The sequence below is a fragment of the Coregonus lavaretus genome (assembly GCF_964263955.1).
Source record: "Coregonus lavaretus genome assembly, chromosome: 8".
Classification (NCBI taxonomy): Eukaryota; Metazoa; Chordata; class Actinopteri; order Salmoniformes; family Salmonidae; genus Coregonus; species Coregonus lavaretus.
The window spans coordinates 55,318,909-55,331,483 of NC_139995.1; the positions used below are offsets into that span (position 1 = coordinate 55,318,909).

At 41.2% G+C, this 12,575-nt stretch overlaps 2 protein-coding genes across 3 annotated transcripts; one reads left to right on the plus strand and one right to left on the minus strand.

Moving 5' to 3' along the window:
• On the plus strand, positions 1–7,529 carry LOC311133320 (deoxyribonuclease gamma-like; the record flags this gene model as incomplete). 2 transcript variants are annotated; one of them, XM_084166824.1, is made up of 10 exons in its annotated part: positions 1–413; positions 858–946; positions 2,931–3,019; positions 3,342–3,428; positions 3,567–3,679; positions 6,132–6,244; positions 6,462–6,619; positions 6,790–6,886; positions 7,091–7,157; positions 7,345–7,529. In XM_084166824.1, the coding sequence occupies 9 exons, from the start codon at positions 866–868 to the stop codon at positions 7,362–7,364; spliced, it is 825 nt and encodes a 274-aa protein (XP_084022950.1). The 2 variants fall into 2 exon arrangements, with proteins under 2 accessions (XP_084022950.1, XP_084022949.1); XM_084166823.1 differs by lacking the exons at positions 1–413; positions 7,345–7,529 and having other exon boundaries at positions 866–946; positions 7,091–7,186.
• Positions 7,159–9,226, minus strand: LOC311133324 (translation machinery-associated protein 7-like). The gene is made up of 4 exons (XM_084166828.1): positions 9,075–9,226; positions 8,548–8,603; positions 8,307–8,394; positions 7,159–7,865 (listed from the first exon to the last, which is right to left on the minus strand). The coding sequence occupies exons 1-4, from the start codon at positions 9,088–9,090 to the stop codon at positions 7,831–7,833; spliced, it is 195 nt and encodes a 64-aa protein (XP_084022954.1). The 5' UTR covers positions 9,091–9,226; the 3' UTR covers positions 7,159–7,830.
• Positions 9,227–12,575: the final 3,349 nt, after the last annotated feature.

Sequence of the window (12,575 nt, forward strand, 5' to 3'; positions counted from 1 at the left end):
GGATTGTTTTTGCATGCTACCTACATGACATGGAATTCGTAATTCTGTTCCAGCCAGTCATCCAGAACTACTATTCTGTGAGAAGAAACCCTGTTAATTGCAAAACAAATAGAAGTTAGCATCAGTAACAGACTGTTACTACAGTAACCTACTCCCAGTCCATAGGCTGAGTCACTGTAGGACTAAAGTGATGTCATGTGTTTTTTTATCTGTCCTGCTTGGTGGAATTCCTCACAACCAGGAATTTCACGTCTGGTGAGGAATTACACATATGGAGTGACAAAGCCTACAATAACCCTCCGTTCTGTTGTCAACTGATCCACTCATCTTGAAGCATTTGCATTTGAAAGCCTCAGCTCCAGTTTATCTAGCTCCATCCTACCTTGATTAACTGGTTTCACCTCCACCCAACCGTGAGTAACCGTTGATATGACAAGTACTCTTGATACCAAATAGTGGAACCATAAAGGGTTCTACAGGGTCAAGCCGAAGAACCCTTTCTTAAAGGTTTTAAATAGGTGTCCACAGAGACATGCTTTCCAACACTTTCACTAAAATAGTTTCAGCATGTGGCCATACCAATACAAACCCTACCTTTGCATCAGGGATTTTATAACAAGAATCTAGCCAGATGGACAGAATATATGTCCTGAAGCATGTTTCCTTGTGTTGAGCCATTTATGAGACACTGCTGTTGTGCATTAAGGGCAGTAAACACAAGTAGGCTATTAAACTTTTATTGGTTTAGGTAATGACTTCCTTTCTCTGGAATCTTTGCTTGTTTGATCAACTAGTAGTTCATGAGTTTTACATGGATGTGAAAACATGAATGTGATTTAATGTTTCTCTTTTTCCAGCAGCAGTCATGAAGATTGCATCTTTCAACATCCAGAAATTTGGGAAGCGTAAGCTATCAGACCCACAGACCCTTGCTATCCTTGTGAAGGTACAGTTATATGATTGTATGTATTCCTGATATTATACACTGAACAAAAATATAAACGCAACATGCAACAATTTCAAAGATTTTACTGAGTTACAGTTCATATAAGGAAATCAGTCAATTGAAATAAATGCATTAGGCCATAATCTATGGATTTTACATTACTGGGGATACAGATATCCATCTGTTGGTCACAGATACCTTTAAAACAAAGTTAGGGGCGTGGATCAGAAAACCAGTCAGTATCTGGAGTGACCACCATTTGCCTCATGCATCACGACACATCTCCTTTGTATAGAGTTGATCAGGCTGTTGATTGTGGCCTCTGGAATGTTGTCCCACTCCTCTTCAATGGCTGTATGAAGTTGCTGGATATTGGCGGGAACTGGGACACACTGTTGTACACATTGATACAGAGCATCCCAAACATGCTCAATGGCTGACATGTCAGGTTTGTATGCAGGCCATGGAAGAACTGGGACATTTTCAGCTTCCAGGAATTGTGTACAGATCCTTGCGACATGGGGCTGTGCATTATCATGCTGAAACATGCGGTGATGGCGGCGGATGAATGGCACGACAATGGGCCTCAGGATCTCGTCACCGTATCTCTGTGAATTCAAATTGACATTGATAAAATGCAATTGTGTTCATTGTCCATAGCTTATGCCTGCCCATACCATAACCCCAACGCCACCATGGGGCACTCTGTTCACAATGTTGACATCAGCAAACCACTCGCCCACACGATGCCATCTGCCCGGTACAGTTGAAACCGGGATTCGTCTGTGAAGAGCACACTTCTCCAGCGTGCCAGTGGCAATCAAAGGTGAGCAGTTGCTGTCTGGGTGGCTGGTCTCAGACGATCCCGCAGGTTAAGAAGCCGGATGTGGGGCCTCCCAAGTGGCGCAGTGGTCTAAGGCACTGCATCGCAGTGCTAGCTGTGCCACTAGAGATCCTGGTTTGAGTCCAGGCTCTGTCGCAGCCGGCCGCGACCGGGAGACCCATGAGGCAGCGCACAATTGGCCCAGCGTCGTCCAGGGTAGGGGAGGGTTTGGCCGGCAGGGATGTTCTTGTCCCATCGCGCACTAGCGACTCCTGTGGCGGGCCGGGCGCAGTGCACGCTGACTCGGTCGCCAGGTGTACGGTGTTTCCTCCGACACATTGGTGCGGCTGGCTTCCGGGTTAAGCGGGCACTGTGTCAAGAAGCAGTGCGGCTCGGTTGGATTGTGTTTCGGAGGACGCACGACTCTCGACCTTCACCTCTCCCGTGTCCATACGGGAGTTGCAGCGATGGGACAAGACTGTAACTACCAATTGGATACCACGAAATTGAGGAGAAAAAGGGGGTAAAATACCAACAAAAATATATATATATATATAAGAAGCCAGATGTGGAGGTCCTGGGCTGGCATTGTTACACATGGTTGGCGGTTGTGAAGCTGGTTGGACGTACTGCCAAGTTCTCTAAAATGACGTTGGAGGAGGCTTATCGTAGAAAAATTAACATGCAATTCTCTGGCAACAGCTCTGGTGGACATTCCTACAGCCAGCATGTCAATTGCATGCTCCCTCAAAACTTGAGACATCTGTGGCATTGTGTTGTGTGACAAAACTGCACATTTTAGAGTGGCATTTTTTTTGTCCCCAGCACAAGATGCACCTGTGTAATGATCATGCTGTTTAATCAGCTTCTTGATATGCCACACCTGTCAGGTGGATGGATTATCTTGGAAAATGAGAAATGCTCACTAACAGGGATGTAAACAAATTTGTGCACAACATTTGAGAGAAATAAGCTTTTTGTGCATATGGAAAATGTCTGGTATCTTTTATTTAACTTTACATGTTGCATTTATATTTTTGTTCAGTGTAATTCCCTCACAGAAACATTTGGCAAACTATCCTCAAAACAAGGACGTTGTCCTATACATAAACAGATAAACTAATGAACTTTTTCTCCTTTTCCTTCCTTTCGTCCTATCAGATTGTGTCTCGCTATGACATCATAGTGATTCTGGAGGTGGTGGATGTGAGCGGTACTTCAGTGAACAAGTTCCTAGAGGAATTAAATAAGTAAGTCAAGTGATTTCCCTCAAGGCTGTGTAATTTCATAACAGTGATTTGAATGGTCATATCAGGGTGCTGTAGGCGGATGGTTTTCCGGACCATATAACTATATATCTGGGAATACTCCTGGCCCTACACCACAGGTGTCAAACTCGTTCCACGACGGGCTGAGTGGCTGTGGATTTTTGCTCCTCCCTTGTACTTGAGTGATGAATTAAGGTCGCTAATTAGGAACTCCCCACACTAGGCCCTAGGCCCTCCATGGAATGAGTTTGTCACCCCTGGAATACACGTATCACTCATTGATCTTGTGTTCTTGTCCAAACAGGGCCAATAAGAAGCATCACTACACTCTGAAAATCAGCACTCGTCTGGGAAGAAACAGATACAAGGAGCAGTTTATGTTTCTGTACAGGTACAATTCAAACCCATGGTCAACTTTACCTTCATAAAACTTTATCTGATGCCATTCATTTTTTACATGGTGATCTGATTATTATTTTTTTATGCAGGACTAATGCTATTAAATGTGTTGCATTGTTTGTTCTGAAAGGGATGATTTGGTGGACTTGGTCGGCTCCTGGCAATATGAGGACAACCAGGCTGGAGATGTGGATGCCTTCGCCAGGGAGCCGTACATTCTCCGCTTCAAATGTCTCAACACTGGTAAGGGGCATAGGAGCACTAGAATTAAGAGTGATCCATCCAAATGCAATTTGATTTAGCAAATAACAGAGATGTGTGACTCAAGTCACATTACTTGGACTGGAGTACTACTAATTGTTCTACTTGAGACTTGACTTGGCAAAAAGAAAAAACACTTGCCACTCGACTTCGACTTGAGCTTCTATGACTCGTGACTCAACTTGGACTTGAGCTGTATGACTCGAGAGACTCGATTTGTCATCTCACGCACAATGTAGACCTATCTGTCTTTCATTTAGATGATTTTTCAGTCTCATCAACTAGGCTACTGATAACAACCACAGCCTGCAGCTGCATAGGCTACAGCCAATGCGCCCTGTCCCCTCTGGCCCTCTGGGTAAACGTGGTAATTTTATGTAGCCTAGTTGTAGCCCATTTATTTGTGTTAGGAGAACATGTGAATGTGATTTTACATTGACATTTTAGTCAGTAAGCAGACGCTCTCATCCAGAGCGACTTACACCCGCGGGAAGTTGGGATGCTGAGCGTGCTGCAGCACCCCCTGAAAAATCTGAATGAAAAACAAATGTTAATAAGAAAAATATATATATATTTTTTTTTTCTCACTAAAGTAGTGCACTCGGACTTTACTAGTATTAGCGGACCGATATAGACGTCTGTAGCGCAGGCAAAAATTATAATAATCAGCATCTCTGCTTTGGCAAAAAAAGGTAGTTGTATAATTAAGAACAGTATCTTGCAGGATTTAATAGTTGGAATTGTACGAGTTGTTGCCGTGTCACTTTCTCTGCGATTCTAATGGAATCCAGAAAAGAACAAAACCCATCCTCAAACATTTACATCAAAAGTTGCAAAGTTATGGGCAAAGACACAAAACATCCACATGAAATAAAATATTTTTCTTGATCAAATAAAATGGGAAAACAACGACTTTTTGTGCAGTATTCATTTACCATCATTACAAACCACTTGTAAATGTACATTAAATCAAATCAAATAAAATGTTATGACACATGCGCCGAATACAACAGGTGTAGACCTTACAGTGAAATGCTTACTTACAAGCCCTTAACCAACAATGCAGTTTTAAGAAAAAAAATCACAAAAATCACAAAAATTACAATATAGAATAATACGAAATAAAAGTAACAAATAATTAAAGAGCAGCAGTAAAAATAACAATAGCGAGGCTATATACAGGGGGTACCTGTACCGAGTCAATGTGTGGGGGCACCGGTTAGTTGAGGTAATTGGGGTAATATGTACATGTAGGTAGAGTTATTAAAGTGACTATGCATAGATAATAAATAGAGAGTAGCAGCAGCATAAAAGAGGGGTGGGGGGGCAATGCAAATAGTCTAGGTAGCCATTTGATTAGATGTTCAGGAGTCTTATGGCTTGGGGGTAGAAGCTGTTAAGAAACCTCTTGGACCTAGACTTGGCGCTCCGGTACCGCTTGCCGTGCGGAAGCAGAGAGAACAGTCTATGACTAGGGTGGCTGGAGTCGTTGACAATTTTTAGGGCCTTCCTCTGACACCGCCTGGTATAGAGGTCCTGGATGGCAGGAAGCTTGGCCCCAGTGATGTACTGGGCCGTACGCACTACCCTCTGTAGTGCCTTGCGGTTGGAGGCTGAGCAGTTGCCATACCAGGCAGTGATGCAACCAGTCAGGATGCTCTCGATGGTGCAGCTGTAGAACCTTTTGAGGATCTGAGGACCCATGCCAAATTACTGTATTGTACATAGGCTGGTCATCTAGGTTTGTACCTGTAGACTTTCCATCACCATATATTATCAGATTAACTGTTTTGTGCAGATAATTATCAGACTCAAGTTACAAATGCTGGTAAACACTCAAATACATTTAGTTTAAATGTTTTCACTAAAGTAGTTCACAGGGCCTTCCGATATAGACATCTTCAGCGCAGGCATCTTTTTTCTGCATCCCCCCTCCTGATTTATACCTGCTTAGGTTCCCAGATGAGGAAAAGCTCCGGGCCCCAGGGAAAACAATTTGCCCCACCACTTTGGGACCTGTGGTGCCACCTCTGCATCAGGGCAAAGACTCGGTGGTAATGGGGGGAAAAGGGATGCAGTTAGTAAAACATGTGGATCCAAAATCAATGATGCATTGCAATTGCAATTACATTTGCATAAAACACTTAACCATTGACTTGAGGACTGACTTGAGAAAACCCCAAATTAGGGACTTGTGACTTGACTCGACCTGAGCTGAGGAACATTGGACTATACTTGAGACTTGCCTCGAGACTCGAAGGTTAAGACTTGAGACTTGCTTAGGATTTGCAAAATGGTGACTTGGTCCCATCTCTGGCAAATAATATGAAAGTGAATGGCAAACAGACAGACAGCTGGAGATTGCAGCAGAGAATAAAATACCATTAATAAACAGCTGTAATATATACTTCTAATCTCTTCCTGTGTTTCTCAGTGCTGAAGGACTTGGTACTGATCCCAGTGCACACCAAGCCTGACGACTCAGAGAAGGAGCTGGATGAGCTTTATGATGTCTTCCTGGAAGTGACAAAGAAATGGAAGACTGATGTAAGTTCTGAGCTAAACCATTGACAGAGCTTAACACCACCCTTGGGTTTAGAAAGTGTACTTGACACCAAATCCTACAATATATGAGGCTTTGACAAGTAAAATACAAAACTAGCCACATGGTGATTTCAAGATAACTATATATGAGAATAACATCGATTTAACTGCTCTCAGGATCACAAGTAACTTTGTTGTGGAATGTTTCTCTCTGTCCCAGAACGTTATGATCCTAGGTGACTTCAACGCAGACGGGTCCTACCTTTCTAAAAAGGGCATGAAAGTCCTCCGTATCCGCAGTGACAAAAATTTCCACTGGCTGATTAAAGATGACGTGGATACCACAGCAAACACAGGCAACGAGAACACTTATGACAGGTTGCTCACTGTGATTTGTGCAATACATTTATGAATGCCTCATGAAACCTGAGATGTAATTTTTTTGGTATTGATAAATGGTCGTTAAAATGTCATAAGGTTTCATAAAAAATAATTACTTGTGTGTAATATGGAATGACTGCTGACTTGATCTTCTGATCAACATCTAGGATTGTGATCTATGGAGATGACATGCTTGACGCCATGGTGCCAAACTCTGCCAAAGCATTCAACTTCCAGATTGCATATGGTCTTTCTGAAGAAGATGTAAGTATGCACGTTACAGACGAGTTCAATCCTGGTAGATGGTTTGATTACAATATTATAACTAGATGAAATGAACATGTTAGTAGCCTACATTTTGAAAAAACGGTTCTAGAAATACACGTAAAAGGGGACTAGCAATAAAGTACATATAAAAGTTGAGCCCTCTGGCTTATGTCTCAACATGCAACTACCATGCTTTATTAGGCCCTGAAGGTGAGCGACCATTACCCTGTGGAGGTAGAGCTGAAAAGATCAACACCTACAGAACAGAGTAAGCAGCATCATTGCTCTTTATTCTGAATCTCCCAAACTTTCCTTTCAAAGAAAATCGTCAAAACGGCAACATCTTTACACATATCACTCCACACACACAAATATCACTCCCAAGCACATTCAAAAAATATTGTGTAGACATCTACACAGCAAAATAATTGTAGATAAAAATAACTCCTTTTCAGGTTCGGGGACTGGGAAATAGAACCCTGTACATGGACAAGAGGGAGTGTGTGAAGAGGTGATGGAGCTGGAGAAGCCTCCTCCAATAAGAGAAGCTGAATTTGGAGATACAGGTGCTGAAGATGCAGATGGCCAAGCTTGGGAAAAGTTACATTGAACTGTGATTAAATCTTACCACAATACTAGTCATATTTGTACTGTATGTCATGTTTGTATCTCTAGTGTAGCTACTGATCTAATACTGACGTGTTTCTTGACAGAATCTCAATCTAGATTAAGTGAAAATACTGCAGTAGTTACAATACTTTCTTTCAGAGCTTTCTTTACAAGAACACATCGGAAATTATTCAAAAAGGTCATTACATGTTTTTCCCTCTTTCTACAATGGACCCACGTGAAAAGATAAGGGGGAGGGGTTAGCAGGGGTTGGATTTGACCGTGGGCTGTGATTCAGCAACAAAATGATTCCATGATCTTCAAATGCATAATCACTTCTTTCCAGACTTCTTGATTCCTCCACCAGCTGAAAGAAAAGGAAAAATCAAGAGAATGAGAAAACCGTGCAAAATATGTTTCACTTTTTCTAGAAAACTAAAGTAGACAGAGGGACTACTAAAACAGCTGTGGCAAGCAGAGTACATTGAATGACAGGGCAAGAAAACCCAGAAAGCTAACACTGCCATCTAGTGACATCAGAATCACTAGGCTTATTCTCCTCAGCTCAGCATTGACTCGCTTGCTATGCTTTTTCTTTGGGCTATTGGGCGTTATCCCCTTCAGTATAAAACAATTACAAACATTGGAAAGGATAAATAATACTCTGTATATCTGGAGTCAGTTGGGTAGATTTGGGGGGAATTGAAAGTCCACCCTTTGATTACTTTTGGCTGTTCAGTAAATCAGAAAAACGTAGGAATCCTGATTAGATTCTGATAGTCAACAAAAACAAATAAATTATTCTTACTTAATGGTCCCTTTCCTGCTGCTTTCGTCTTCAATGCCTCCAAGGCTTTCTGGTCTTCTTTCTGCTTCAGTTTGAAAGCCATTTCATCCTGGATTTGACATTAAGCGAATGTGATCAGGATTCCAATGGAAATACAGTAGTCTATATTTTAATTCCAACATTTAGAAAAAGACAGAGTGTTCCCTCATTAGAATAGTTTATATTACATATTAACATCGTGCCAACACAATTACAAACTTACATCATCCATCTCCTTGGTCGCTTTCTTGGCAGCTTTTAGGGGCTTCTTTTTACCACCTATGATACAAGAATATATCCCATTGAATTAATATGAATCAATGTATCATGAATGAATGAATGAAAATATGAATGAATCCCGCATAAGCGCGTCACACACAGAAGCCTTCAGGAGGTAGGAAGCTAGCTAGCTAAACTGATCATGACATGCGGGCCAATTTTACACATTACACAGCTAACCATCTAGAATAACTTCGATATATCTATTAATTAGCAGCAGTTAGTAAGATGGTTTGAGCAATCAGCAATTTATGGGCATATACGGTACACACGAATGCCAATTCTGTAAATAGATTCAGCTTTCTAGCCTAAGTTAGTAGCATGGCTTGCCAGGCGCCAGGTATTCCAGCTAGCTAGATACACTGGACAGTCGTAGCTAGCCAACTTTCTATCTAGTACGTTAGTCAATATTAAGTTTCACCTGAAAATAAATACCGAGGTGTATGTAACATATGTAAATGTTAATCTTACCTTCTCTTCCGGACATATTTGCGAGTTTGTCAATAAAATCTAAATATACAACCGCGCTAGCGTGTTCACAGTTGCTTTCTAACAGAGATGAAGAGGCTTATCGAGCGATTTTACTCCGCACAAAAACTGTCCACGAAAATAAGCCTTCTTCTGCTTCTTCTTCTTCTTCGGGTTTATTGGCGAACTACACGCAAAAGGAGTATTGTCTCCACCAACTGGACGGGGGTGAAAAACTTAACAAAAGAAAAGTAATTCCACTACGGGGAAAATAGAACTAACGTTAATCCACACAAAATACGAAATAAAAAATATATAAAAGTATTATATAGTTTTTTTTTTAAATATATATATATATATATATATATATATATATATATATATATATATATATATATATCTACTGAACAAAAATATAAATGCAGCCATGGGGGAGCCAGGCCCAGACAAAACTTCACATTTTAAAGTGGCCTTTTACTGTCCCCAGCACAAGTTGCACCTGTGTAATGATTATGCTATTTTTGTTCAGTATATATATATCTATATCAGTGGAGGCTGCTGAGGGGAGAACGGCTCATAATGATGGCTGGAACGGAGTAAATGGAATGGTGGATGTGGATGTATTTGATAGCATTCCACTAATTCTGCTCCAGACTTTATCACAAGCCCGTTCTCCCCAATTAAAGGTGCCGCCAACCTTCTGTGAGATAGATAGATAGATAGATAGATAGATAGATGGATAGATAGATAGATAGATAGATAGATAGATAGATAGATAGATAGATAGATAGATAGATAGATAGATAGATAGATAGATAGATAGATAGATAGATAGATAGATAGATAGATAGATAGATAGATAGATAGATAGATAGTGAGAGTGAGAGTGAGAGTGAGAGTGAGAGCGAGAGCGAGATCTATATATACAGTGCATTCGGAAAGTATTCAGACCTCTTGACTTTTTCCACATTTTGTTAGGTTAGTCTTATTCTAAAATTGATTAAATAAATAAAAATCCTCATCAATCTACACACAATACCCCATAATGACAAAGCGAAAACAGGTTTTTATAATATATTTAAAAATATTATTAAAAATAAAAACAGAAATACCTTATTTACATACATTTTCAGACCCTTTGCTATGAGACTCGAAATTGAGCTCAGGTGCATCCTGTTTCCATTGATCATCCTTGAGATGTTTCTACAACTTGATTGGAGTCCACCTGTGGTAAATTCAATTGATTGGACATGATTTGGAAAGGCACAAACCTGTCTATGTAAGGTCCCACAGTTGACAGTGCATGTCAGAGCAAAAACCAAGGTCGAAGGAATTGTCCGTAGAGCTCCGAAACACGATTGTATCAAGGCACAGATCTGAGGAAGGGTACCAAAAAATTTCTGCAGCAGCATTGAAGGTCCCCATGAACACAGTGGCCTCCATCATACTTAAATGGAAGAAGTTTGGAACCACCAAGACTTCCTAGAGCTGACCACCCAGCCAAATTGAGCAATCGGGGGAGAAGGGCCTTGGTCAGGGAGGTGACCAAGAACCCGATGGTCACTCTGACAGAGCTCCAAAGTTCCTCTGTGGAGATGGGAGAACCTTCCAGAAGGACAACCATCTCTGCAGCACTCCACCAATCAGGCCTTTATGGTAGAGTGGCAAGAAGGAAGCCACTCCTCATTAAAAGGCACATGACAGCCCGCTTGGAGTTTGCCAAAAGCCACCTAAAGGACTCTCAAACCATGAGAATCAAGATTCCCTGGTCTGATGAATCCAAGATGGAACTCTTTGGCCTGAATGCCAATCGTCATGTCTGGAGGAAACCTGGCACCATCCCTACGGTGAAGCATGGTGGTGGCAGAATCATGCTGTGGGGATGTTTTTCACCGGCAGGGACTGGGAGACTAGTCAGGAACGAGGGAAAGATGAACTGAGAAAAGTACAGAGATCCTTGATGAAAACCTGCTCCAGATTGACCCTAAGCACACAGCCAAGACAATGCAGGAGTGGCTTCGGGACACGTTTCTGAATGTCCTTGAGTGGCCCAGCCAGAGCCCAGACTTGAACCCGATCGAACATCCCTGGAAAGACCTGAAAATAGCTGTGAAGCAACACTCCCCATCCAACCTGACAGAGCTTGAGAGGATCTGCAGAGAAGAATGGGAGAAGCTCCCCAAATACAGGTGTGCCAAGTTTGTAGCATCATACCCAAGAAGACTCGAGGCTGTAATCACTGCCAAAGGTGCTTCAATAAAGTACTGAGTAAAGGGTCTGAATACTTATGTAAATGTCATATTTCAGTGTTTTATTTGCAAAAATTCATGAAAATCTATTTTTGCTTGCTTTGTCATTATGGGGTATTGTGTGTAGATTGGGGGGGGGGGGGATTTAATCAATTTTAGAATAAGGCTGTAACATAACAAAGTGGAAAAAGTCAAGGGGTCTGAATACTTTCCGAATGCACTGTATGTGTATATGTGTGTGTATGTGTATATATATATATATATATATATATATATATGCAGTTCCAGTCAAAGGTTTGGACACATCTACTCATTCAAGGGTTTTTCTTTATTTTTACAATTTTCTACATTGTAGAATAGTAGTGAAGACATCAAAACTATGAAATAACACATATGGAATCATGTAGTAACCAAAAAAGTGTTAAACAAATCAAAATATATTTTATATTTGAGATTCTTCAAAGTAGCCACCCTTTGCCTTGATGACAGCTTTGCACACTCTTGGCATTCTCTCAACCTTTTTCTGGTCAGCAGAAACGCACAAAATCAATACAAGCTCACTCCTCGTGATGTTCACCGACTGTACTTTCCCAAGGCTTTCTTCATCTTTCGGATACTGTCCACGGATCAGGCCCCAGTCCTCCCATAAAACGAGCTCCCACAAACACTAGACGTTTCCTTTCCCACGTCAGATTCAAGCTCCAGCTCCGCTTCTCCCATTGTCCGGCGATCGTCACCCACTTCTCAGGTCACGTAAATAAACCCACGAAGTGAGCAATGTTTGTATGGAGGTCATTGTGTCAAATGTGGTGAACAAGAAATGTAATTGCTAATTTGCCACGTTAGGCTTATTTTACCGAATATGTGTTTCTTAATAGCTAGCTAGGTTATTATGAATCCACTGATATAGGTGGACTCACGTGGCATTTCAACAACTTTGAAAAATAAATGACTTTATATCAGAGTTATGCCTGTTGTTATAGAGACAGATAGATGACTCATCATGTATATAACTTGTTTTAGCATGGTAATTAGCCATTGAGGGCTTCCACCATTTTAAAGGAGTTAACTGGGTTGGGAATCCTGAGTTGGGAGCAATCTGCCAATGAAGAAAAATAAAATTGACTATTTTAAAATGGAGATAGCCTCAATGACGCTGCCCATGCTGTCATAGATGCTATAATGGCACAGATACAAAGATGAGGCCTAGCTATATCTATCTCTATGGCCTGTTGGTCACATGCGTATCTACCCT

Excerpts from the sequence above, each read along its gene's own strand:
- LOC311133324 (XM_084166828.1), bottom strand. Across the intron at positions 8,395-8,547 it reads CGACCAAGGAGATGGATGAT|GATGAAATGGCTTTCAAACT; the intron begins GTAAGTTTGTAA and ends TGTCAAATCCAG. Across the intron at positions 7,866-8,306 it reads AGCAGGAAAGGGACCATTAA|CTGGTGGAGGAATCAAGAAG; the intron begins GTAAGAATAATT and ends CTTTTCTTTCAG.